General features: G+C 43.3%; 2 protein-coding genes across 2 annotated transcripts in view; both read right to left on the bottom strand.

Moving 5' to 3' along the window:
* Positions 1-9,319: 9,319 nt before the first annotated feature.
* Positions 9,320-27,901, bottom strand: part of LOC124864270 (cytochrome P450 2K1-like) — a 49,030-nt gene continuing 30,448 nt past the window's right edge. The window contains exons 5-14 of the mRNA XM_047358983.1: positions 19,266-19,449; positions 13,366-13,538; positions 13,129-13,291; positions 12,897-13,046; positions 12,122-12,282; positions 11,322-11,501; positions 11,102-11,243; positions 10,817-11,001; positions 10,580-10,721; positions 9,320-10,502 (exon numbers count right to left, since the gene is read on the bottom strand). Coding sequence (XP_047214939.1) covers positions 10,315-10,502; positions 10,580-10,721; positions 10,817-11,001; positions 11,102-11,243; positions 11,322-11,501; positions 12,122-12,282; positions 12,897-13,046; positions 13,129-13,291; positions 13,366-13,538; positions 19,266-19,449 — 1,668 coding nt within the window. The 3' untranslated portion in view covers positions 9,320-10,314. The remainder of the gene's footprint in view (positions 10,503-10,579; positions 10,722-10,816; positions 11,002-11,101; positions 11,244-11,321; positions 11,502-12,121; positions 12,283-12,896; positions 13,047-13,128; positions 13,292-13,365; positions 13,539-19,265; positions 19,450-27,901) is intronic.
* LOC124864269 (cytochrome P450 2K1-like) lies at positions 14,197-19,220 on the bottom strand. The gene is made up of 4 exons (XM_047358982.1): positions 19,105-19,220; positions 16,587-18,257; positions 16,361-16,502; positions 14,197-16,272 (listed from the first exon to the last, which is right to left on the bottom strand). The coding sequence occupies exons 2-4, from the start codon at positions 16,644-16,646 to the stop codon at positions 16,085-16,087; spliced, it is 390 nt and encodes a 129-aa protein (XP_047214938.1). The 5' UTR covers positions 16,647-18,257; positions 19,105-19,220; the 3' UTR covers positions 14,197-16,084.

Raw genomic sequence — 27,901 nt, 5'->3', positions numbered from 1 at the left:
AAGACAGACTCCTGTCATCTGCAGAAATACTCGGATGATTCTGCCATTTTGGGCTGGATCAGAGATGGACAAGATGCTGAGTACAGGGAGCTTTGTGGCATGGTGTGAAAACAATCATCTCATCTTGAACGTGACTAAAACAAAGGAGATTATTGTAGATTTTAGGAGAAACAGGAAAAGGTCAAAAACTATTTCCATCATGGGAGAAGAAGTGGAGGTGGTGGCGGAGTATAAATACCTCGGTGTTCAACTGGACAACAGACTGGAATGGAGATGCACTGTAAAACCATCTACAAGAAGGGACAGAGTAGACTGTACTTCTTGAGGAAGGTCCTTTGGTGTTTTTTTCTGTAAGTCTGTTGTGGAGAGTGTGATCTCTTCTGCCGTCATCTGCTGGGAAAGCAGCATCAGAGCCAGGGACTTAAAAAAGCTCAACAAGCTGATAAAGAAGGCTGGCTCTGTTCTGGGGACTCCTCTGGAACTTCTAGAGATCATTGTGCAAAGAAGGATTCTTCATAAAATGGAGAACCTTATGGAGAACCCTGAGCATCCTCTTCATCAGACTGTCCTGCAACAACAGTGTCTTCAGTCAGAGGCTTCTTCAGATGTGCTCTAAGACAGAGCGCTACAGGAGATCCTTCCTGCCCACAGCCATCAGCATCTACAACGGCTCTTTGAAGAAACCTACATAATGAGCTACAACATTTAATTTCCCTTTGGAATTAATAAAGTATTTTTTAATTGAATTGAATTGAATTGAATTGAATATGCTTAGATTGCTGGAGGACATAATGACCATGTTGGACCACTTGTTTGCTGAGTGTTGGACCATTTGCACGTTGTTGGACGCCACTGTGCCCCTCCAACGTCGTCAGCCATTTTGTATCCAGGACAGTCCGTGCGTCTAAATCCCATTGGACACTACGACTGATATGATGGGGCGTCCCAAGTCTGACGTCACAAGACGCTATATAGGAAGGTGCCCATTTTGAGGGCTCGCCTTCAGCTGGAGACCGTGACGTGGTGACCACGCAACTGAAGCATCATCTGGAGAAGAGTCCCGAGTGGATTTCATTTATTCTCCTTCGTTGGCCAACAAAAAATTCATAAAAGAGGTTTCTGGAATAAGAAGGCCAGAAATGTCACTTTGCCGATCAAAGACGTGAGCTTTAACACGTAACCAAAAAACCCACAGAGTTTTAAGGAGACGAATAGCCACTTTGTTTTGGTTCCAGTCGACTGCTGATGGTCAGCTCGTATTTTTCCTTTTTGCCAAGGAGGACAAAGGACGAAGATTGACCTCTTTTCCTGAAGTTAACTATAGACGCACATAAACTTCCAACTTTCCCCTCTCTCTCTCAACTCCGCTCAGAAGGAAGACTTCAACAAAGTAAAAACACATCCTTTTATTAAATTTTTTATTTCTTTAATAGGAATAGCCGTGCAGGGTAGAGGAGATTTTTGGTGCGATTAGAGTCGCAGTTAGAGTCTAATGTGTTCGGAATGGTATATGCATGTCATTGTTTTGAAACTCGCTGGTACTTTTGGAGACCGCCATGTCTCGCAAGTGTGTCTTTACCGTGCAAACACTTGTGCGCAGGTGCGCAGTATAACTGGACTGTTATAATAACCTCATGGTGAAATTCACCATTTTCTTTGTCTTCAACTTTACTGCTTACTAGCTTGCCGCCAAAAGTTTTATAACTCTTTGTCTGCTCAGCCCGCGCAGAGTTGGGGGGTGTTTTATGACTGAGTATAACTGAGTTACAGTTATACTTTGTCTGAGTTACAGACAAAATCATAATTTTGTCAAATTATGATTTTGTCAAATCATAATTTGACAAAATTTATTTCTTAACCAAAATCCTCATTTATGAATCGAGACCAGAGATGTCTTCTGGTGTTGTAATTGTGGCTCAACGCCTTTGATAATTACAACCATTAAATACTCAGTAATAATTAATAACTATTACCAGAGATGTCACTGTTTAATCGACTGTTTCTGCCGAAACGTGTGGAACTTTTAACCTTATCTTGACTGATGAATCACTCTTGCACAAAAATAAACACAAAACGCCTTCTGTTTATCTATGTGAACAACATTTATTAAATCACAGCCCTGATACACTCGCTCTTCCGATTTAATAATCTTCACCTACTCAAACATGCAAAGTTCTACACAGTAGGAGTAAAATATCTAACTAACCAAAATAAAGCAAAACAGCAGTGGGGTCAAACCAGCAATTATGGCAAAAATGATAATATGACAAAAGGGGTGTGGTGGTGAGTAGAGGTTGAAAGTTGAAAGTTGAAGTTGAAGTTACAGATCATTCATTACCACCTTTGGATAAAATTTTAGTGTTTTTGTTGTGTTTTTTATTGTGTGAAGCATGTTTTGATCTGACTCATAAAACTAACTTAGTTGTCTAACAGGAAGGTAGGTGATCAATATTAAAGAGCACTAACATTTATTTGAAGCTAAGAACAGCATTGAATGTTTTAGTTTTGTTTTCCCATTTTTAAAATTTTATTTTGAATTTGGCTTTGGGTTATTTCAAAATTATTTTTCTTCTTCCCTCTTTCCCTTTTTGTGTGTGTTTGCTTGATTACTCCCACTAAAGCATATACTTGGTTAAGCCACAGTTTGAACGGTCAAACCTGTGTGCCCATTTTAAGCAAACCCATACACCTGAAAGATACATATATGAATCAGACAGCTAGCTGAACAGCTTAGCCTGTTGTGTGCTGCTAATTAATTTAGCAATCATTTAATCACAGAACAGCTTAGCCTGTTGTGTGCTGCTAATTAATTTAGCTATCATTTAATCATAGAACAGCCTAGCCTGTTGTGTGCTGCTAATTAATTTAGAAATCCTTTAATCATAGAACAGCCTAGCCTGTTTGTGCTGCTGATAATTAATTTGGTCACTGAAACACTCAGTCTGTTGCATTGCTGCTAATTTCTTTAGTGGTGGTTCATAGATAAACAGTTTTGGGTGTTTGCATCGTGCATTTTGGGCCAAAGATGGAGGGAACATCCCAGATTGCAGCTGGAGATGTGTGTATGTTAGAGGATCCCATAGGAATGCAGGCACAAGAGGTGATTGGGTCATTGATTCTGTTGTCCCCAGAGGAGTGTAAAGGTCTCAATAATTATGGCATTGAGCAATGTGAAGCCAGGATTCAGGAGTTGCTCCAAGTCATCAAAAACCCACCAAAGGACAGACGGGTCTCAGATGTGTTAGGACAGCTCACTCTGTTATATCAGCGAAGGTTAATGTTGGAGTCTGACCAGCGTGTTAAACTGCAGTTCGAGCTGAATGATAGTTTGCAGATGGTGGATGTCCTTAAAGGTGAACTAACAGAAGCTGGAAATAGATTGGAGACAATAGAGGGTAGCCATGCCACCCCATATCCCTGGAGGAATGGGGGGGGCGAACCGAAACCCACCTCACAGGTTTAAACCTTTGGAGGTGAGCCACACCTGCGAAACCCTGAGAGAACCTGCAGGTCAGATCTGGAGGATGTAGAAGCTGCTCTCCAGAGATTACCTTTCCAGGCTCATGGGGTTCCCCATACATCCACCGAGGCAAGAACAGGTGTCAGAATAGGTTCAGTGGTGCGGTGTGCCACCCCACTGCAATCAGCAGCCATGAACGGTACCTGGCCGGGGAAACAGCAGGTGTAAACAGTTCACGGCTCAGATGCGAGCAGCCTTCAAACTTGACTCGCAGTACAGTCCTCTATGATCCCTCACCTCTGCCAAGGTGACAGGAAAGCCGCCCCTGGGATTCAGGTGGTTCCTACCGCCCTCAACCGCTGCCCAGGACCCAAGTCCGGGAAGCACAGGGCCCACTGTTGTACTGGGAGCAGCCTCCACTGCCTCCTCCGAGGATGAGGTGTGATGCACTGATACACCCTGAGTGCAGCCGGAGTGAACTCTCCGATGATGACTCAGATGGGTCGGCACCAATCCCTGTGAGTGGATTGCGCACCCGCCAGCTTGAGTCTCTGGCCAAAGACATAGAGCGCTTCGACCCTAATAATGCAGAATCAAACATTGATGATTATCTTAGGGAAGTTGAACGCTGTCTTCTAGATTTGTATTGCCCATCAGCACGGGAAAAACTGAAGCATCTGGAAGACAACATCCAGGAGCGTCCATGTTTTCATGGAAAGCCTGACCCCCGCAGTCCGAGACCGTTATTCAACCCTTTGCGAAGCTTTAAGGGAAGAATATTCTGTGTACACGGACCAGGCCTCCGCCACACTTGGTGCTTTCACTATCCAGCAAAAGAAAAGCGAAGCACCCAGGGAGTATTACCAGTGCTTGAGAGCTGTTTACTTCCAAAGACGCAATGCGCCCGGCATTGAGGAGGAACATGCTTTTAAATCCCTGTTCCTCCAAAACCTTCATGAAAGTGTGCGATACGATGTTACTATGTATTGCAGAACCAAGACCATGAGCATGCAGGAGATCCGCAAATATGATCAGATGGCGTGGGAAACACGTGCTTGCCCAACCAAGGGACCAGAGAGCGAGGCTAGGATTTTACAGGTCCAGACTGAAAGAACCAGCCTTGCGTTAGAAGGTCAGGAAATGCCTTCAGCAGGAACCCACATTAAGAACAGGTTCAGGGAACAACGTAGGTTTGGTCAGCAGGACCGGGGGGTTGGCAATGAACGGCAACCAAAGTCTGGTAAATCTGATAACCCTAGGTCCAACAGACGCCCTGACCATCAAGCGAGGCCAAAAGGTAAGACTGATGGAAAAGGGTGGGACCGACACGCAGAAGGAATTATGGGGAAAGAGATGAAGGAGGCCTTACGCAAGATGGTAACAGAAGCAGTGTGTGAGGCCACCGCACCACCACAACCTTCGAAATGGGAAACCGACCATCCAGGTAAACCAGATCCAAAACCCCCGTCAGCATGACTAGGCATGGACCCTGTCTCCACGCCAACCAGAGTCTATCTAGTCGGGTGGGGAAACAAACCTGAGAAACCTCAAGAACCCCTTGAGAGCTCGTCAGGAGAAACACCCCGGACTCCCTTCCTAAAATTCTTAGGTGAACTAATCCATAACACACATGCCGGTCGCCTATACTGTCCGACAATTATAGGGGGGTGCGTTAAGGCGAACACACTCCTGGACACAGGATCAGAAATTAGCCTGATGTACTCAACCCTGTTTGAGGAGGTGAGTAGAGTTATGCTCGCTCTTGGTAAACCATTTCAAATTGAAGGTTGTGATGTAAGCATCACCAGCTACACCTAAGACTGCTCATACATAACCAGTCGGGTGTGGTTGGATGTTTCATTCCAAGACATGATTTTGGTCTACCCCATTTACATTTGCACATTGGACACAGAGCCTCTCCTTGTCGGCCAGGACCTGCTGGGCAGGTTGGCCCCGCTCATTGACTGCTACCAGGGCCAAGGTGGAGGCGCCAAAACCCCTGGGTGCAAGCAGTAAACCACCCTTCTCTATCAACCAGGTTTCCAGTGTGGAGGGGTCCAAAGAACCTCCAACGAAGCTCATGCCTTCAACAGAGCCAGTCTCGGACACCCGACCACCCAGGGAACTGCCCTTCGCGGTCATGACTCATTTCTCTGTTCTCTGGAAAGTGAAGGGGTGAAACCTTACAACCCCAAAATAGTGGAAGGTGTGCACCTGGAGAACACCTTCACACCGGAAGTGATCTTAGCACTTTGGCTGGAAATCACTTCCGGTGTGAAGGTGTTCTCCACACCGGAAGTGATCTTAGCACTTTGGCTGGAGAAGTCCGCAATCAGCAGGGAGCTATATGACTGTCTCTCCCAGGGAAAACCCACGTCTAATTGAGGCGCGACGCAGACACAGTCTACTTTCAGCAGGCTGGCCACGCCGCCTGCTGAAGGCAACCGGAGTCTGCATCCTCAATGTGCAGGTGGGCAGGAGACAGCTCTCCCATACCTTCAGTAATGCTCAGCACCTGCACCCTCCGGTTTTCATCGGGGCGGATCTGCTGGTTCGGCTGGGCACCCAGTTGGACACCTTCAACCAGGTTGTTTGGGCCCGAGCCAACGCTCCCTCAAGTCCCTTCCTGGGAACCCCTGAGGTCATGCTGTCAGGACAAACTATCCCTCAGGCCTGCCAGGCCATCAGTGAGACCGATTCACTAATACCGCAGCGAACAGCAGGGGTACCGATCCGACTGACAGTCAAAACGGGACAGAAGCTTCAGAACACCCGCGTTTTCTTTCAACCTCTTACCTACTTCCGGGAACTGAACCTGGTGGTCTGTGGCACGCCCATGCTTGAGTTGAACAACCATTCAACTTATATTTTGGTGGAGAATCCAACCCAAGTGCCAATCCAGGTAATCACAAGAAAACTCCTAGGGATGCTCATAGACAGCTCTTATCATGACTTCGAGTTAGCCATCCCCGTGATTGGAGACATGCCCTTATTTGTGTCCGGTAGACAGGACTCTCCAGACGTGTTCACGTTTCCGTCGGACATGATCACAATTGAGAGACATGAGGTTTTAACAACCAAATCCACCTGTGGTGCTACCCTGGGGCCTGAAGGCAACCTGGTAGTGTACGCACTGGCGACACACCCAGGACAAGCTCAAGAAGAGCCAGGGACCCAGGACTAATCTAGCGAGCCCTACCCCGGTTTTGAGACTGAGGTCAGCGAGCAGTTGGAGAAAGCCAATGCGCTAAGCACAGAAGAGGAAAGAACAGCTCTTAAGAAGTTGTTTTATGAATATCAGTCAGTCCTCTCGAAGGACTCCCATGACTGTGGGGTCACCGACCTCCACATGGTTCGTATTCCAACGAACCCAAACGCACCCCCTACGTTTGTGCGCCAATATAAGATCCCTCTGGCTGCTTACGAGTCAATTCAGGAGATCCTCGATAAGCTGTTGGAGAAACAGATAATACGTGAATGCAACTCCACGTACAACTCCCCAATTTGGCCGGTGTTGAAACCGACCGGGAAATGGCGCCTGACAGTCGATTACTGTTCACTGAACAAGCAAGTACGCCTCTCACGCTGGCCCATGATTCACCTGGACCAGGAGCTGGCTAAGGTGAGAGATGCTCGCTTTTTCTCCACAGTGGACGTGGCGAATGGCTTCTGGACAATGAAGGTAGACCCGGCCGACCAGTACAAATTGGCATTTTCCTTCGGGAACTGCCAATATACCTGGAACAGGTGCTCCTTTGGGTACTCAAACTCTCCGGCCGAATTTAACATCTTCCTTCACAAGGCCATGTCTGATGTCGCAACCCAGGGAAACTTCATTTACGTCGATGACATCCTGATGAGGAGCAGGACGTTTGAGGAACATCTAGCCGAACTCCGGCATGTCCTGGACCAGCTTGGCACAGCAGGGGCTAAGCTAGCACTCGCCAAAGGCCAATGGTGCCGGACAAAGGTGGAGTACGTTGGTTTAACCAAACGGCATTGAGCCCCAAGCTAGCAGGATCCGAGCCATCCAAGACATAAAGGTTCCAACGAATGTGTCTGAACTTCGGAGTTTCTTAGGGGTCTGTAGCTACTCCCGCCAGTTTATTGAGGACTATGCGGAGATGGCCAGATCCCTCACAGAACTCCGGTGCAAAGACACGCCTTTCCCTTGGGGAGAACCCCAAGAGCATGTTTTCCAACTCCTGAAGCAGAAACCTGGTTCTGCTCCTTGTCTGGCCTACCCAGATAAGGACAAGGAGTTCTACCTGGAATGCTCCCCTTATACAGATGATACACTTGGCCCTGTCTTTCTGTGATTAACCATGTTTGTCCTAGATATAGGCTATATCTACTGGTTCTACTGTGTGTTGGAATAATTGAATATAGATTTATCTTATATTTTCTCCTATTCTTTAACTTGATTATTTTATCTTATAACCTTTCATGATGTTTGTGTGAGTAAAGGATGTGTGAGTTGTCTGCAGGCAAAGATCATAAATGTAGTTGAGCTTGCTGAGGAGGAAGCAGTCCGCAGTTGAGGAGGTCATAAAGATGAAGGCTGATTGCGCTGAACAAAAGACGCACTGATCCTGGAAGATGGGGAGACTGTGGAAGTGTGTTGTTAAAAGATGAAGCTGTTTATGACCTGTTTACGATGCAGCTGTTGTTTTCCCATCCTTTAGAGAGCAACGTTCTTTGTAACTAGGGACCCCCGAATGATAATAAAAAGAGAGGTGCGGACAGATGCTGTTCAGAGCGGTGCGAGATTTGTAACTGAACACATCTTGACCATTCTCCTCGCTGCGAGCATAAAACTAATTATTTGTCTTTCTCTTCTTTTTGTGATGTCATAAGTATTGTAGGTTGTTTAAACCTGACACTGTGACTAACTGTATGTGCTCTCTTTCATACTCTAGACTTGAAAACTGGCTCAGAGTTCATCTGCTTAGCTGTCTTTCTCTCCTAAATGAAGCCACTAAAGAAGCTACAACCATTAATGTTTCACTTTTTTTCCCATAGAAAGTACTTCTGAACCAGTGCTTCCATGCTCTTTATGTTTCTCTGTTCTGTTCTCTCAAACCCGAAGTCAGTTGTGGCAGATGGCCGCTCACACTAAGCCTGGTTCTAGTTCTGCTGGAGGTTTCTTCCTGTTGAAAGGGAGTTTTCCTTTCCACTGTCACTACATGCATACTTAGTATGAGGGATTGCTGCAAACTCAATGCAAGCGACTGTCCACTGTCACTACATGCTCGTTTAGGAGGAGTGAATGCTGCAAGTCACTGACTCGATGCAATGTGCTGGGTTTCCTTAGATAGAAAACATTTTAACCAACTTGAATAATAAACTAAATCAGATTGCATTGTTTGATAGTTAGGATTAGTTGGAATTTATGCACCTGACTTGAAATCTGTAAGATTCAATTGAATTGACTTTGTTAATGCCTTGAGACGACATGTGCTGCGAATTGGCACTATGTAAATAAAACTGAACTGAATTAAATTGAATATGTAATGCAGCCCACATGCACAGACCAAGGTCACTTGGTCTGAGCATGACTCACATATTTTTCATGACTCTACACTGAATGCTAGGCATTTTCCCCTAATGCAGATGAAAATATAAACTGTATCCTTTTATTATCCTAGGAGAGTACAACTGTCACCTGCCCGGGGACAGAGGGTACCCCTGCCAGTCCTATTTGCTGACCTCTTTCCCTGAGTCTGGGCCTGTCCAGCAGCAACATTAAAACATGTTGACCACACTGTTGACATTAGAGATGACTGAACAGTTACAGTGGCAATGTGCTATAAAAAATCTTTGATTTACCAATCACTTCCCAACTAAAGACAATAGCCATTTAATTTCATTAAGTGTTCTTTATTGCCTGCAAATGAAAATACAGAATTATTGATATTTTGTTTAATCAAATAAAATCAGGTACCTCTGTGGGCACCTCACCCACATTTAACTGATGTTTCAGCAGCTGTATATCAGTTTGTGTTTTCCACAGCTGTGTTTTTGAGTATTCCTTATTGACTACACATGTAATCAGTTTTAGGGACAGAAAAATATTTCAGTTTTAGCTGCGTGTCTACTGTTTTTCATATTAAGTCATGAGCTAAGGTTGATGTGGCCCTAACAGTGTTGAAACATCCCCCACAAAAAACAAGCAAATTAAATAGTTCAGTTGTCTGGAATAAATGTGTAATTCAACAATCTTATCTTTGTCTTATCAGTTATGGATGGTCTACTGACTCTCGTGGAGTCAGCAGACCCCAGGAAACAGACTCAATGCGCCTGTTTCAGAAAGCGGGGTTAACATGCTGTTAGTAGAAAGCAAATACTCTGATTAGACCTACTCGGCTCTATGATACTGAGGGTTTTCGGTTTCAGAACAGGTGGTAACAATTAGGTTACTCAGCTCTGAGTCAAGTCAACTACAAGCACCAGCATATAAGAAGCCCTCATCAATGGAATGCAGATAATACGATTCATCATGGAAACGAGGGAAAATGAAAAGCCTTGAGGTGCATATTTCCTGCCAATGGGATATTAATGATGGCATATGGAGAATATCAACACACATTTAAGAAGAAAAACAATGCTGCTGCTGCAAAAGAGCATGAGTTAGCATGTCAGAGAATTGCTGAGAATTACATGTGAGTTTATAGTAAAAAGAATAATCATGAGTAAAATTACTATAGATTAGGGGGTAGAAATATGGTATTCGGCACAACTTTAATTTGTGGCTGGCATTACCCAAAATCTGACAGCTAAAATGTATCCTATTCTACAATAATCCTGCACTTTTGCTATAGAATTGGAAGGAAAATCAACTCCAGCTCTACTCCTCAGTGGCGACGGAAAGCACACAGGTTTTGAGGTGTAGGAGCAAGAGTGACTCCCACAACTGGTGTTAAATCCAACTGATCCTCTGAAACTCCTGGAGGGGGAGTGAAACGAAAATGCTGAAGGAGGGAGGTGAAAAAGAGGAAGAGCTCCGTTCGGGCCAGACTCTCTCCGAGGCACGACCTGCGACCTGCAAAATGGTGTTGTGAATAGTTGAACATTACAGTGTGTGAGAAACTGAAAATCTAGAATGATCAATAATCATACCTGCAGAAAAGGGCATGAACGCATCTCTCCTGATGAATTTCCCCTCACTATCAAGGAAATGAGAAGGGCTGAAACTGTAAGGATTCTCCCATTCAGTCTCGTCATACAGGACAGAAGTAAGAAGAGGAAACACAGTTGTTCCCTGCAATTAAAAATTAAGCAACTTTTTAAACATAAGTTAAAATAAATCCAAAGACAAACATATGTTCAACAATATTAAACAAGAAGGTAGCTGACCTCTTTGATGAAGTAGCCCTGAAAGGTGACATCTTTACTTATTGCATGAGGAAGGGCCATTGGAACAATGTTGGCAAGTCTCTGTGACTCATGGATAACTGCATCGGTGTACTGCAAGTTCTTCCGGTCCTCTGTTCGAACCTGCCGGCTTCCAACCACCCTGCTCAGCTCCTCCTGAACGCGTTCTGCGTTGAAAATAGTTTAAGTAAAAACTGCTGGGTGCATTAACAAAACCTTAGTATAAAAACTGTAAAATGACAAAAACTTGAAGTTGAAATTTTGTACCTTGAACATGAGGGAACTTGGCCATGTAAAGGAGACACCACTTCAGTGTGGTTGCAGTGGTGTCAGTCCCAGCTGCAAAGAGATTCACTACAGTATAGAGCAGGTTTTCATCATGGTAGTGTAAATTCAAGACCTTAGAATCCTAAAATAAAAAGGTAAACATACTTTTTCATCAATATTTAAAGCCTAAAAATGGTCTCACTCTTGTTCACCTGCTTACCTCAAGATGTTTCTTCCGAATCAAGAAGGCATCGACAAAGCATCTGCAAATCTCAGGGTCAAGGGTCTCCTTCAGGTTCTTGATTATCTTTGTTGCGTCCGCCTTGCCATCTTCCACATTCTTGATCATATCCCTCCAGTTTTTAAGTAGAGGACCAAGCCAAGGACATATGTTGTATATCTTGAAAAGTTAATAAAGCAAACCAGTAAGTCCATGTTTAAGCAGAAAACCATACCTTCTGGTAAGGCAGGATGCATTTTTGTATTTAAACTGATGTATATTTTTTTTGGTCATTCTGGTTTTATTGAGTCTTTTTCACTTTGGTAAATTTATTTTTGGCATTTTCTTTTGTCAGCTGTTTAAGACGGCATTTAAGAAGGTTTTCTCTTAAAAAAGTGATATCATTGATGAATTGTAATAGTAAAACTTACCTTGTCACATAGATTCAGACTGGTTTGAATTGCTTTCTTCCCTTAGTTTATTAAGTCATTATTTGAAAACTGTTTTCTGTGTTATATTTATCTACTACTACGATCAGTTAAATCGTTTTTTTTTTATTGCACTGTTTACTGTCTTACAGTTTGCAACAACCAATTGATAACTTTTTTCTTTTTCGTTGTCTGTCAACCTGTATCCTGGAAGCTCTGGCCTGTGCAGGTCTCAGTGCCTAAGTCTAGGTCTTTTTCTGCACATATGTAATACAACACATGATATGATCTTCACACTGTGAAACAATGTAAAAGAAGATGAGAACTGTAGTTTATTAAAAAGGACAAAATATTTAAGTTAATATGACAAACCTGGAGGGAGGCTGATCCTGTTAGATGAATTGTCTCATTGTCTCTTTCCACCATTGCTTGGAAAACTAAGTCCTTATATTCAAATCTCTTTCCAAACATTAAAGCTGATATAACATTTGAAGCAGCATAATGTATGGCCTTGGTGTTGTTGAAGGCTTTTTCTGTGAAGAAATTTTAAAAGAAAACTGTTAAAAATGGACATTTAGGTATAAAATGTGCTTTTTTTAGTGAGTTAGTGTTAGTTAAAATGCTGTCAAATATCATCATAAAAACAAGAAATGTGCATGATTTTCTAAACCTGATTCCAAATAGATAAAAATATTTAGAATTATTTATAAACTTTAGTTTTGAAAGAAATCAAATAATTTTTTTATTATTTGTGGTGCCTTTAATCCCCATTTTCTGCACATCCATAAAGCAATAGAAAACTTTCTCAGGGCACAACTGACAAATAAGTTTTTTATCTGTTGCTTGTACGCCCACCTTTCTAATGCCACCCTGGACAACAGCCCATATGGCCCATTTAAAAAGATGCCACTGTCATCAACTTTACTAACAGATCCAGATTATATGTAGATGTTTAGAATCAAATGGATTCTATGTTTAATTGAAATATTTTTTTTTGCATCACCCAAATCTAATTGCATGATCGTTATGGTAAAAATTTGTTTTGATTAGTTTTTTTGGTGAGAATTGAGTACAGCCCATGGTTTATTTTAATTTAAAAAAAAAACAGAAATACTAAAACAACTGCATACAGCTTTAGAAGATTTACCTTCAAATTGTTCAAATTCTTCAGTAAGGTAATGACATTCCTCTATAATTATTTCTTCACTGATCTTCCTCCCCATTCCAAAATCTCTCAGTGTTGTCAGAGCAAAACGCCTCATTTCCTTCCACGGTTCTCCATTAGAAAAAAGAATACCTGGTGAAATAATAGGTGAACTAATTTTAAAAAGAAGAAAAGATGTTGGTAAAGTCAGAAATGTCAGGAAGGTTTTTCTTACCGTGTCCCTTTGTAAAATCATAAAAAACTGGACTGATTTCTCTGTTGCCAAATTCATCAGCATGGTTCACTAGAGCCTGTCTGACTGTTCTGTACCCTGCCAAGACCACCACCTTCTTTGGTCCAAAGAATACTTGGAAAACTGGTCCATATTTCTTGGAAAGCTAAACAAATAGAACAGCAAAAAGTGAGCTTGTAAAAAAATGTCCACTGTCTTGTAACATGGAAAATTACTCACATTAAAAAGACTTTGGTCCAGCCTCTTCAGATCCACCTGAAACAGGTTACCAAACAGAGGAAGAGGTCTAGGTCCTGGGGGCGCCCTCCTTTCTCGTAAACTAAAGCTGGAGTTAACAAAATGGAGGACTAGTAAGCCGACAATGACCCCAAACAATAACACTGAAGTGGGGCATCGAATAATTTCCTCAAACATGATCGGGTGATCGTTTGTAAGCTCCCCTGGTTCCTCTGAGTCTCAAATTTGCTGATAGTGCAGCCGCCTACGCTCCAACAGTTCACTCCTTTCACCACTGACAACGTAAATCCTAAATGAAATGACAACATAATTGCCAGCTTGTTACATCTAGCACGTCCTGTTTTTTCCCGAACCGAAGTGTGAAAATCACCCTCGCTTGAACAACTAAACCAAAATTACTGTGAAGAAAAATAGTGCATATTAATAAAAATGTCTGTCTATTATTAAAGCATTGGCAGCAGATAAAATGATGTACAACACAATAGCGTAAAAACGTCTGTTTTAAGTTATTAGGAAAACATTTTTCTGTATGCAAAATAAATCTCTGTTTTATGCACCTTTTATGCAAGTTTAGCTTGCATATTCAATAAATCAGAATACATGTTCCAATGAGGATTGTTTGTCAGATTAAGAGTTTTTTTTTTAAATTAACAATCGTTGCGCAGCCATAAAACATACCTTTCAAGAAGCCCACATTTCTGTTAAAAAAGTTATTTTTAATGGCAGCAAGGGTGTCCATTTGCGACCCCTGAACCGATTTTGTGTGACCAGTTTGCACAGTTGGTTGATGCAGATGGAGACATTTTTTTTAAATTAGGACAATATTTTTACTGACCAAGTAACATCTCCTTACAAGGGAAAATGTAAAGTACATAACACAGTATTTGTCTTTTAGTAACCACACTTTTCCACTTTAATTTCATACAAAACATCCAGTGACTTTTATTCAAAAGGAGACATCAGTTCACCCAAATCTTCTTTTAATTAATTTATTAAACTTTGCTAAATTCAAAAATTGCAACTCAGAGTAGTTTTTTTTATCATATTTGTTTGGCCCATAAGTAGTCTTGACCTGACAACTTTGGCCACCTTGTCAAAGAGTTTGGACACCTGTGGTCTAAATTGTTCTAATCTTAAATGTCAAATCATAAATAACAGAAATAAAGGTTTAAAAACATCAGTTTGCAGTTAATCTATACAATGTATTTCATTTAATGAGCTAAGTTACAAAAATTAATTAACCTTTTAACAATATTCTAATTCACTGAATGGATCTGTACATCCTATAGCTAAAGCCATAGTGTAAGGTTTACGAAATTCTGAATAGTTTCAAATACCATTCAGTTTTTACTTGAAAACCTTAAGGGGTCTGCCAGAAGGCAAAGCTGAAGAGGAACTTGTTTTTCCTGCCTCCTAGTAATGCCAAGCATATCCCCAAACCACCAACAGACTGGCTTTTGTTGTGGATCGGTGTGGACAGGGTTTAGGGCTAATTCAACAGAAACCATATGGGGTCATCAGGACAAGGCAGGTTGGACAAATATTACCAAACCAAGAGGTGGAATGGTGAGAGAACCTTCCCCCAAAGGAAGACATATGCTGAAATTGAACCAACATGCGGTTCAAGAAAGTTTTAGTTTTAAGCTAAGCACACTTATGGAAGTAGGCCTTTGCACTGTGAATCTTTGACTTAAAGAAATAGCACAGTTATACTAAAGTCTAGTCTTTACCAAAATCTTTATCAGTAAAATGCATTTTTACTGTCATGTTTTAGTGTGGAATATAATTTTAGGTTTCCCTAAGGATTTCCTTAACTCCACTCTTTGACAGGCTAAAATAATGGGCACATTAGTTTAAAACCTGTACAAGTTGCAGGTTTAATTTGTCATAAATTGGAGTATATTCTGGAATTATTTTAATTTTCATGCATAAGAGAGCTGGTGGGCTGGATGACTCCAGCCAACGGTAAGAATGACATATTTTGGCATAACTTTGAATGTAGGAGAGGGAACAGGGTAAGGGTGTAAGGTGTCAGTCAGGATTAGGCAGCCTCTCCCTCTTTTTGACACCGTCTCATCAACAGAAATTCAATCTGCATTTTGCATGCGTTTGTACAAAGAAAACTGGCTGAGCAGCTTTCTACTTTGTCCCAGCTAGATTATCTGCTTCCTTTATTAGGCAAACAGATGGTCACAATAATTAACACAGACCTATAGAAAAAAGCATGTTCTGAATTCAAGTTAAAGGTTAGAATTTCTTCTGTCAAGCATCTACTCTTGTAGGATTTTTTGTTTATGTTTTGTGGGTTTTTTGTGGGGGGTTTGTCAGTCTATTCTGTTCAAGAGCAGCTGATGTAACCTTTTATTCCTACCCATACATAACTCCCCATGAGCCTGATTATATAAGTTCAGGAGGGACAGAATAAATGGAAAATGTGAAGATGCAATTGAAACATGTTACCTGTTTTCCATTGACATTATTGTACAACCTTTAGTACAAAACTGTGATAATGTTTTGTTCACAAAGCATTACAAGGTACATGGCAAAAATGAGAGGTTACAAAATTGCTCTTGTATTGTTGATGTTTGATTTAAAGTTGTATAAAAGGGTACTTTTACTGCAAGAACATTTCAAAGTTTAAACGTGTTAAAGCGCATCAGGCCACTGATATAAACAGGAACTATAATGCTATGCCTTCTTCTCACTGCCGACAGACGGCACAAAGCTCATGAGGAGAAGGAGGGATGGTGAAGCCCACAGCTGGAGTCAGATCCAGCTCATCTTCAGACACTCCAGGTGGAGGCGTGAACTGAAAACGCTGCATGAGGGAGGTGAAGAAGAGGAAGAGCTCCATCTTAGCCAGACTCTCCCCGAGACACACCCTGCGACCTGATGAAACAAGACATTTCACACATTTTTAATCCAGCCATGTTTGGGCAAGTGCATCTGGCGAAAACAAAATGTTGAGCTGTTTTACCTGCAGAAAATGGCAGGAAGGCATCTCTCTTGATGAATTTGCCCTCCATATCCAAGAAATGGGAAGGGTTGAAGGTGTGAGGGCTCTCCCATTCACTCTCATCATACAGAACATATGTAAGAAGGGGAAACACTGTCGTTCCCTGAGGGCAAAAAGATGAGCATGATAATCATCATTCAGGAACATATTATCTGTGGAAGCTCAGAAATATTTCACAACTGTGGACCTCTTTGATGAAGTATCCCTGGAAGGTGACATCTTGACTGGTTTTGTGTGGGATGGCCATGGGGACGATGTTAGCCAGCCTCTGTATCTCGTGGATGACAGCATTGGTGTACGGTAGGTTTTTACGGTCTTCCACTTGAACTTCACGGCCTCCGATTACCCTGGCCAGCTCCTCCTGGACCTGGTCTGCAGAAAGCAAAATGATAGGTGATGGATGTTTTCTCTGTTTAGCTCAGAATGGTCACCAAGGTGATGCACACATGCAGGGGTTTAGCAAATATAGGGCCTAATCTACTAGAATTTTGCATGTATAAAAACAGATGCAACCAAATACTGCACGCAAGGCTGATCTCCTATCTGGGGGCAACAAGGATTACGTTTGTTAAATGAGCAACATAGCAGTTGCAATCCATTTAGCCTGTTTTCTTCATGAATATGGAGAATATATGCAGATTATCAGAATGTGCAAAAATACTGGGGGATATGTGAATGTTATCATTTAGCACACAAAATGTGATTTATTGACCATAAAACTAATTGCAGGTGCTGTTGGTGCGTCTATATTTAGCATGTTTGAAAGGCAGATGCAAAAAGGCAAAGCATTACGAATAAATGTCAGCGAGCATTGTAGCAAGACGGAGGCATAGGTACAATGACGATGGATAGAGAGAATCTTCTGTGCATGCATCCACATATTCGGACTGTTAGAAATAAAAATAGTGGACACATATCATCTACCCCGCAATATCATTTTGAGTTTTTGGAGCAGGTCAGAAATAGAAGGCATGCCATATCTTCTATGGAAAAACTCCTTGCAGAACTGCATGTTGTTGGGTCTAGATCATTCCAGCGCACCATCACTTTATAGCACAAGACCGTTGTCTGGATAGTCCTGGAGTACTGCTTCTATATAGCCCAGTATAGGTGGTGCAGATTTTAGTTCTCTGCTGAATGTTCCACAGCATAGCAAAACCTCACAGGTTGGAGCATGATGCCATGAATGTGAAAGAAGATGACGCCTGGTCACATGCGGGACAGAATAATGCAGTGACACTGCAGACAATCTGATTCAAAACCATTTCTCATGAGCCATTTGAGATATGCATTTTATTTACATCTTTTATGCAATTAAACCAAAACAAAAAACATTGTGATTGAACTTGAGGCATGTTTTGAAAGAAAAAAATAATTAATTATAATGTTATTGACTGTGTCTATATTTCTACTCATATATTTCCCTCAAAACTATTTCTATCATTGGAGCTTTGTGTTTCCGCAGGTTGCGCTAGTGTGCACCCATGCTTTCTCCTCCCTCTTCATTTGCCAGCGGCTCACTTGAAGGACCTCTGCCAATTAATGATCTCCCAACTGTTGACAAGGCATTGAGCATATAGCCTGTAATCCATCAGTCTCATTTCTTTGTTGCTGCAGCAACTTCCAAACAATGTCCTAACAATTGGGACACCATTGGGGACACACAGAGGTATTTTCTGGTCTAATCTGATTTCTGGAGCGCTGTGGGGATTGATGGACATCTGATGATCTTAGTAGATCAGGCCCATAATGGTTAACAGCTTCCCTCTCTTTAATACCAGTGTCGAAATGTCCAAGCCTTCCTGTCTGAAGTTAACTGGGGACCGATGACAATACATCCAAAGTTAAAATACGACACCTACAATAGAATAAACAAGAAAATTATTTACCCCGCACGAGGATTTAAACCAATGGAACAAACATTTTCTAATGCAGAGATAATATCTGTTGATGTTGATTCAAAAGATCTAAATATATCTTAAAACAAGGACTATGAAATATAAGCTTATTTCATTTGTTCAAATTCAGTGACATGTTAGAACAGCCCTACCTCCTGAACCTTTTCATATGTTGTATTGACGAACCCTAAGTAGTGCACAACTGTGAAGTGAAGGGAAAGGGAAACATTGGAAATGGAGGCATATATTTGTCCTCAGGCCCCGTAACTCTGAAACCCCTAAATGAAATCCAATGCAGCTAATTGTATTTACAAGTCACTGGATGACTGAAGCAAAGTCCAGTGCTTTCATATTCAGTTCACCTGAGTAAAAACTTAGCAAAACCACTTACAGCAGCAAGTTATTTCGTAGAAAAAGAAGGACATCTTAATTTTTTTAACAGTTTCCTCCTGTCATTCTTCTGCATTGGCTAGATTTGTATTTTGTGCAACTAATAGTTGTCTTTCAGTCAACAGATTCTCACATCTTAGATGTTATGAAGGGTTTATCAGAATAAAAGCTACTGAACAGATAAGATGTTCTTTTAACTGTAACAATGAGCCGCACAGTGAACAGTTAGCACTGTTGCTTTGCAGCAAGAAGGTCCTATCCTCAAATGCTACCCTGGGCTCTCCAGGCTCTGCATGGCATTTGCATTATCTCTCTGTGCATGTGTGAGTTCTCTCCAGGTACTTCAGGTAAACATGCTGAAAAATTATGTTTTCTAGTTAAAAAAGAAAATCATAGATAACATTTTGTCTTTCTTACCCTGAATTTGTGGATACTTGGCCATGAGCAGCAAACCCCACCTCAAGGTTGTAGCTGTGGTGTCAGTTTCAGCAGAAAATAGGTTGGTCACTGTATAAATCAGGTTCTCCTCAATGTTTGATGCAGCCATCAACCTTAAAAAGATGGATCAACTTGTTGCCTTGCCTCTTCTTTCTGCTTCCGAATCAGAAAACAGTCCACCAGTCCTCTGCATATCTGAGGGTTCAGTGTCTCTCTCAGTTTCTTGATTAAATCCTTCACATATCTGGTCATCATCATAGCATTTTTTAACATCCCCTGATGGCTTTTTATCCATCCGACCAGCCGAGGAAACATATTGTATAGCTCCGAATCAAGAAAAATACATTCAAAAGTAAATTCAATACTAATGAAATCTTTTTGCAAAAAATGATTCACTGTGAGCTTGTTTTAATTTTAAATAAGGAACAGCATTACAGGTTTTATTTTCCCTATCCTTCCACTTCACATTTATGTATTACAAAATGTTGTTCTATTACATAAAGTCTCACACTTTAATAGTTGTGGTTATAACATTACAAACTGGGAAAATGATCTGATTCCGAAAAGGCCTTTTACAGGAATTTAGTTTTGTTTACATGTAAAAACTGTATTGCATCAGTAAGCTCAGTGTTTGCACATCAGAGAATAATTTAACAGCCCCTACCTTTCACAGAGATAACATTTGTCATCATGGCCTGCTAAAGTCCTTTGTTGACTACAAGTATATTATTTACAAAGCAGATCAAGTAAACACTAAGCTTACCTGGATTTCTGCTGAGCCTGATAGGCTTATTGACTCGACTAATCTAGGTTTTTAAATTGAGGATCATCGTATTCAAATCTGCTTCCATACACAATGGATGAGATGATTTTGGATGTTGCATAATTTATTGGACATGATGTGTTGAATGGTTCCCCTGTGGAGCAACAGAGTCATTGCATTATCTTGTGCACAAACTATTTCTTCTCTATGTTCCCAGTTAAACCACCCCAGGCTTGGTTCAACAGCTTAGATTCTATCATATCAAAATTGTTATGGGCATCTAAACCCACAAGTTTAAATACTTCACAAAAGGCTAAAGGTTTAAGAGGATTGGAGCTCCCGAATCTTTATAAATATTACCTGTCACATAGATGAAAATGTATGTCAAAATGGATTTGGAAAAATCCATCAGACAGTCCAAGAATAGAAATTTAACAAACGCTATGTAAGGAAATCGTATACTCACAGGGACCTTGCATTGACTTCCATTCAGTGCTATAGCCTGACCCTGACCCTGACCCTTACCCTAACCCTAAACCTTAACTTATACCTAAACTCAATCCGTACCTTGGTCCTAAAGCTAACCATTAACCCCATTTGCCCGTGTGTGGACCGGGCAAAATGTCCACACAATGTTTGTGTCCCATCAGAGATTGATACACACAATGCTATACAGTATATATATATATATATACTGTATAGACATGTGCACACACAGCACACAATTACTCAAATGGTTAGAAAAAACAAATCCACTTAACTTACAAAGGCTACAGATTCAACCACAACAATCATTAGATTGTATTAATGAAGTATTTTATGTGTCCATTTCTTTGACAAACACAGCATTATGTCATACCTTTATGATTCTCAAAGATTTGAATAAGGTGTCCACACTCCTCCAAAATCTTCTCCTCTGCAACTCTCTTCCCCATCCCAAAGTCTCTGAGGGTGATGAGGGCAAAACAACGCAACTCTTTCCATGTTTCTCCATTTGTAAACAGAATTCCTTTACAGCACACAGAAATCAAAATCAAAATTAATTTGTACTTGATGCATTTGCATTTGTATGTTTATAATATTGTCAGGTAGATAATAAAACAAAATGCAAATTGTATAGGTACAGGGCTTTACAAAAGTATTCATACCTCTTATCGACCTTTACGTAAACAAACTTCAATCTATTTAATCAATTTTGGGGTTTTATATGATAGAGCAACAATATGTAGTGCATAGTCGATGGGAAAAAGATAAATGTACATCAAAATGTTTTAGAAGTATTTATCTTAAAAGAGTAGCATGCATTTGTATGCAGCCCCTTTACTATAATACCCCGAAATAAAATCAACTACAACCAATCTCCTTCAGAAGTTAGCTAAATAGTAAATATCCACCTGTGATCCCTTTTTTTAGTTTAAATAAAGCTCCTCAAAGGATTGTTAGAGATCATTTGTTAACAAACAGCAGCATGTAGTCAAATGAACACAGCACACAGGTCTGGTAGAAAGTTGAGGAGACGTTTTAAGTACAGTAGTAGTAGGTAAAATAGTATAATTGTCATAATGTGGGTTTTGCGGTGGGACCTGCAAGGAGAAGCCAGGAGCCAGACAATTGAAGGTAAGTTGCATTTAATATTTCCTCACTCACAAGAACAATAGATTAACTGGAAATATCCAGGGCCAGAACCAGACCCAGGCCAGGACACAGAGTAGCATTCCAGGAAGGTAAATCGCGACTGCAACAACCAGGTAATCCACAACAAAGATAGGAACGACCAGGACTCAGTGGTGAACAACAAACAACAGTTTTTAAATACAAACAAAACAGCAGGGGGAACCAATGAACAATGAGACTAACTAATCAAAGGAACAAGGAATAGGTGTAGGGCAGGGAGACTGAACAAAAACAAAACACAGACACAGGCTGGGCATGACATAGCGCCTCCCCTTTAAGGGCGGATCCCACAAAGTCCAAAAATCCAAAGCCAAAACAAAAACAGAAATACCCGACCAAGGTGGGTGGAGGGGCCACGGAGGGAAGGCCAGAGACAAAACCAAAAACAACCCGACAAGAGCGGGCGGATGGGGACTCGGAAGGACCAGAAATAAACAAAACAAAATAGAGTTCAGGAGGACGGCCAGGACGAAGACCTGGAGGACATCCAGGTGAAACCCAGAGCTGAGGAGGATGGTGATGAAGGCGCAGGCAGTTAGGAGGCCGGCGATGGGACCAGAAGAACCCATGACGAAGCTTGTCAGGAGGCCGGCCCAGACGTGTAGAGGAACAATAGATTAACTGGGAATATCCAGGGCCAGAACCAGACCCAGGCCAGGACACAGAGTTACATTCTAGGAAGGTAAATCACGACTGCAACAACAAAGTAATCCACAACAAAGATAGGAACGACCAGGACATAGCGGGAACAACAAACAACAGTCAGCAAGTCATTTCTACCGCTTATTCCATAGTGGGTTGTGGGAAAGCTGGTGCCTATCTCCAGCAGTCTATGGGCCAGAGGCGGGGTACACCCTGAACAGGTCGCCAGTCCATCGCAGGGCAACACACAAACAACCATGCACACACTCATTTACACACCTAAGGGCAATTTAGAGTGACCAATTGACCTAACAAAGCATGTCTTTGGACTGTGGGAGGAAGCCGGAGTACCCGGTGAGAATCCACGCATCCACGGGGACAACATAAGACCCCTGGCCGGGAATCAAACCCAGGACCTTCTTGCTGCAAGGCAACAATGCTACCAACTGCGCCACCGTGCAGCCCACGACAAACGACAGGGTTTAAAAAATCAAAGAAAGTCATTGTTAATAGAAAAACTATAATACCATTTGCATTTTGCTGCAAGCCATGTAGGGACCCCTTCAAACACAGAAACGAAGGTGCTCTAGTCAAATGAGGACAAACTATTTGTGTCACAACAAGATGACGTCTGCGATTTTTGTTTTTCTATAACCAGTAAACACTCGTACTCGTACTCGTCGTCTTCCGCTTATCCGGGACCGGGTCGCAGGGGCAGCAGACTCAACAGAGACGCCCAGACGTCCCTCTCTCCAGACACCTCCTCCAGTTCCTCCAGGGGGAGCCCAAGGCGTTCCCAGGCCAGCCGAGAGACATAGTCCCTCCAGCGTGTCCTGGGCCGTCCCCTGGGCCTCCTCCCGGTGGGACGTGCCTGGAACACCTCCCGAGGAAGGCATCCAGGAGGCATCCAGTATAGATGCCCGAGCCACCTCAACTGGCTCCTCTCGATGTGGAGGAGCAGCGGCTCTACTCCGAGCCCCTCCCGGATGGCCGAGCTCCTCACCCTATCTCTAAGGGACTGCCCGGCCACCCTACGGAGGAAACTCATTTCAGCCGCTTGTATCTGGGATCTCGTTCTTTCGGTCATTACCCAAAGTTCATGTTCATAGGTGAGGGTAGGAAAGTAGACCGACCAGTAAATTGAGAGCTTTGCTTTTCGGCTCAGCTCTCTCTTCACCACAACGGACCGGCACAGCGCCCCCATTACTGTGGCAGCCGCACCGATCCGTCTGTCGATCTCCCGTTCCATTCTTCCCTCACTCGTGAACAAGACCCCGAGATACTTAAACTCCTCCACTTGAGGCAGGAACTCCCCTCCAACCTGAAGAGGACAAGCCACCCTTTTCCGGTCGAGTACCATGGCCTCGGACTTGGAGGAGCTGATCCTCATCCCAGCCGCTTCACACTCGGCTGCGAACCGCCACAGCGCATGCTGTAGGTCTTGGCTAGAGGGGGCCAGCAGGACCACGTCATCTGCAAAAAGAAGAGACGAAATCCACTGGTCCCCAAACCCGACCCCTCCGGCCCTTGGCTGCGTCTAGAAATCCTGTCCATAAAAGTTATGAACAGGACCAGTGACAAAGGGCAGCCCTGCCGGAGTCCAACATGCACTGGGAACAGGTCCGACTTAGTGCCGGCAATGCGGACCAAACTCCTGCTCCGCTCGTACAGGGACCGGATGGCCCCTAGTAAAGGGCCCCCGATTCCATACTCCTGGAGCACCCCCCACAGGGCATCACGAGGGACACAGTCGAATGCCTTCTCCAGGTCCAAAAAACACATGTGAACCGGTTGGGCAAACTCCCATGAACCCTCGAGCACCCTGTAGAGGGTATAGAGCTGGTCCAGTGTTCCACGGCCAGTACGAAAACCACACTGCTCCTCCTGAAGCTGAGGTTCGACTATCGGTCAGACTCTCCTCTCCAATACCCTGGCGTAGGCCTTACCAGGGAGGCTGAGGAGTGTGATCCCCCTGTAGTTGGAACACACCCTCCGGTCCCCCTTCTTATGAAGGGGGACCACCACCCCAGTCTGCCAGTCCAGAGGCACTGTCCCCAACCGCCACGCAATGTTGAAGAGACGTGTCAACCATGACAGCCCTACAACATCCAGAGACTTGAGGTACTCAGGGGGGATCTCATCCACCCCCGAAGCCTTGCCACCGCGGAGTTTTTAACCACCTCGGTGACTTCAGCCTGGGTGATGAAAGAGTTCAACCCCGAGTCCCCAGCCTCTGTTTCCACCACGGAATGCGTGATGGCAGGATTGAGGAGATCCTCGAAGTACTCCTTCCACCGCCCGATAATGTCCTCAGTCGAGGTCAGTAGTCTCCCGCCCCCACTATAAACAGTGTTGGCGAAGCACTGCTTCCCCCTCCTGAGGCGACGGACGGTTTGCCAGAATTGCTTCGAGGCCAACCGGTAGTCCTTCTCCATGGCCTCACCGAACCCCTCCCAGGTCTGAGTTTTTGCCTCTGCCACAGCCCGGGACGCAGCACGCTTGGCCTCACGGTACCCGTCAGCCGCCTCAGGAGTCCCACAAGCCAACCACAGCCGATAGGACTCCTTCTTCAGCTTAACAGCATCCCTTACTGCCGGTGTCCACCACCGGGTTCTGGGATTGCCGCCGCGACAGGCACCGCAGACCTTACGGCCACAGCTACGGGCAGCAGCATCGACAATAGATGCGGAGAACATGGTCCACTCGGACTCTATGTCTCCAACATCCCCCGGGATCTGGTCGAAGCTCTCCCGGAGGTGGGAGTTGAATACATCCCTGGCCGAGGGCTCTGCCAGGCGTTCCCAGCAGACCCTCACTATGCGCTTGGGCCTGCCAAGTCTGTCCGACTTTCTCCTCCTCCAGCGGATCCAACTCACCATCAGGTGATGATCAGTGGACAGCTCAGCCCCTCTCTTCACCCGAGTGTCCAAAACATGCGGCCGAAGGTCTGATGATACGACAACAAAGTCGATCATCGACCTCCTGCCTAGGGTGTCCTGGTGCCAAGTCCACTGATGGACACCCTTATGTTTGAACATGGTGTTCGTTATGGACAATCCGTGACTAGCACAGAAGTCCAATAACAAAACACCACTCGGATTCAGATCGGGGAGGCCATTCCTCCCAATCACGCCTCTCCAGGTGTCACTGTCATTCCCCACGTGGGCGTTGAAGTCCCCCAGCAGAATAATGGAGGCCCCGGGAGGGGCACTATCCAGCCCCCCGACAGGGACGCCAAGAAGGCCGGGTACTCTGCACTGCCACTCGGCCCGTAGGCTGAAATGATAGTCAGAGACCTCTCCCCAACCCGAGGGCGCAGGTATACGACCCTCTCATCCACTGGGGTAAACCCCAACACGAGACGGCTGAGCTGGGGGGCAACAAGCAAACCCACACCAGCCCGCCGCCTCTCCCCGTGGGCCACTCCAGAGTAGAACAGAGTCCGACCCCTCTCAAGGAGATGGGTTCCAGAGCCCACGCTGTGCGTGGAGGCGAGCCCGACTATTTCTAGTCGATATCTCTCGACCTCCCGCACAAGCTCAGGCTCCTTCCCCCCCAGCGAGGTGACATTCCACGTCCCTAGAGCCAGCCTAAGCATCCGGGGATCGGGCCGCTGAGGTCTCCACCTTCGTCCGCCACCCAATCCTCTTTGCACCGGTCCCTCACGGTTCCCCCTGCAGGTGGTGGGCCTACTGGGGGACCAGTAAACATATTTTTCAATTTTATGGGTGTCGCTAAGACTATAAAGAACAGTTCTGGCAAAGTTATAGTGCCATGCGCAAGTATTCATACCCTTTAAACCCTATTAGATTTCATCATATTACAAACATCATATATTTACTAGAAATCAATTATTGCACATCACACTGAACACACCATCCCCATGTTGAAATATGGTGATAATCATCTTCAGCAATGACTGGGAAGCTGGTCAGAGTTGATGGGAAGCTGAATGGAGCTAAATACAATGGGTAATACCACCAAAAACTACAGCCAAAGCATTGATCAAAGCCTATTCATGTGTTAGAATGGCCCAGTCAAAGCCCAGAACTAAACTCCTTTGAGAATCATTGGCACAACTTGAAAATTGCAATTGTTTATAGATGCTTTTCATCCAATCTGACCAAGCTTGAACTTTTTTGCAAAGACAAAGGGGCAGGCATGTCAGTTTATTTCTACTGCAAATGTTTAATGTAAGTAGCAACAAGTAGAAAGCCACCCTTTTCAGATCTTCATTAGTAAAAATTTTAAAAATCATATGTTTCATTTTTCTTGTGCTTCCCAATTATGCATCACTTTGTGTTGGTTTATCACATAAAATTCCAATTAAATACATCGAAGTTTGTGGTTATAATAAGAGAGAAAGTGAAAAGGTTTCAGAATTGTCTATTGTTACTTTTTGCAAAACTCTGTATGTGTTCGATTCTGATCTTACCATGACCTTTGTAGAATATAAACTGTCTATGTGTGTAACTGTAATGTGCAGATAGAGGAGAGGGGAGTAAAGCAAAGGGAGTGAAGATAGAGGTCATAAATTATGGAAGCAAATCGTTACCATATTTCAAATGAAAAAGCATTTCAGAAATGCTTTTTCATTTTAAGAATGTGGCTGCATTGTTTGACTCATAAATGAAATTAGTTATCAATCATCCTATTTGCATTTGCATTTTCTCCTTCAAGACTGCTCATTCTTTCACTTAATTAAAATGAAAAAGAAAAAGACATTTGAGATTTATTTTTCAAAATGTACCCCAGCAAATAAATACCAAAATTCAATTTGAAATGTAAAATTTGAAAATGAAAAAGCATTTCCAGAAATGCTTTTTCATTTTAAGAATGTGGCTGCGTTATTTGACCCATAAATAAAATTAGTAATCAATCATCCTATTTGCATTTGCATTTTCTTCTTCATGACTGCACATTTTATGCCATAATCAAAAAGAAAACAAAGCAGACATTGCTTTTTCGTTTTCGTGGTCTGCCCGCAAAGTCCTGCCCAGAACTCGAAAACGAAAAAGCATTCCGAGCTGCGGGCGCAGAAGAGTGACGTCAGCAGCCGCTCTTCCTCAGCTCCCTGCTGACCGAGCTACCCATCTTGTTCGGTAGGAGGCGCTGTGCACGTCTGCAGTGCATTACATTGCAAACGTGCCGAGAAATTGATTGAATTGCAGCAGGACCGAGCTCAATTTGTGGCAGTGGCAGGCAGAACTGGTAGTCTGAATTCTGAATTGTCACTCACAGAAAAATATAAATAAATGCTTAAAAACACGCTGGATCTCCCAGGCCATAAGGCTGCCACAAGGATGCCACAGCCTGCCACCGGAACTACCAGTTCTGCCTGCCACTGCCACTGCTGTAATTCAATCAATTTCTCGGCACGTTTGCAATGTAATGCAATGCAGACGTGCACAGCGCCCCCTACCGAACAAGATGGGTAGCTCGGTCAGCAGGGAGCTGAGGAAGAGCGGCTGCTGACGTCACTCTTCTGCGCCCGCAGCTCGGAATGCTTTTTCGTTTTCGAGTTCTGGGCAGTACTTTGCGGGCAGACCACGAAAACGAAAAAGCAATGTCTGCTTTGTTTTCTTTTTGATTATGGCATAAAATGTGCAGTCATGAAGAAGAAAATGCAAATGCAAATAGGATGATTGATTACTAATTTTATTTATGGGTCAAATAACGCAGCTACATTCTTAAAAT

This window comes from Girardinichthys multiradiatus, chromosome Y (assembly GCF_021462225.1).
Source record: "Girardinichthys multiradiatus isolate DD_20200921_A chromosome Y, DD_fGirMul_XY1, whole genome shotgun sequence".
Lineage (NCBI taxonomy): Eukaryota > Metazoa > Chordata > Actinopteri > Cyprinodontiformes > Goodeidae > Girardinichthys > Girardinichthys multiradiatus.
The sequence above is the reverse complement of the archived record's forward strand: the minus strand, read 5'-3'. Positions and strand labels throughout refer to the sequence as shown.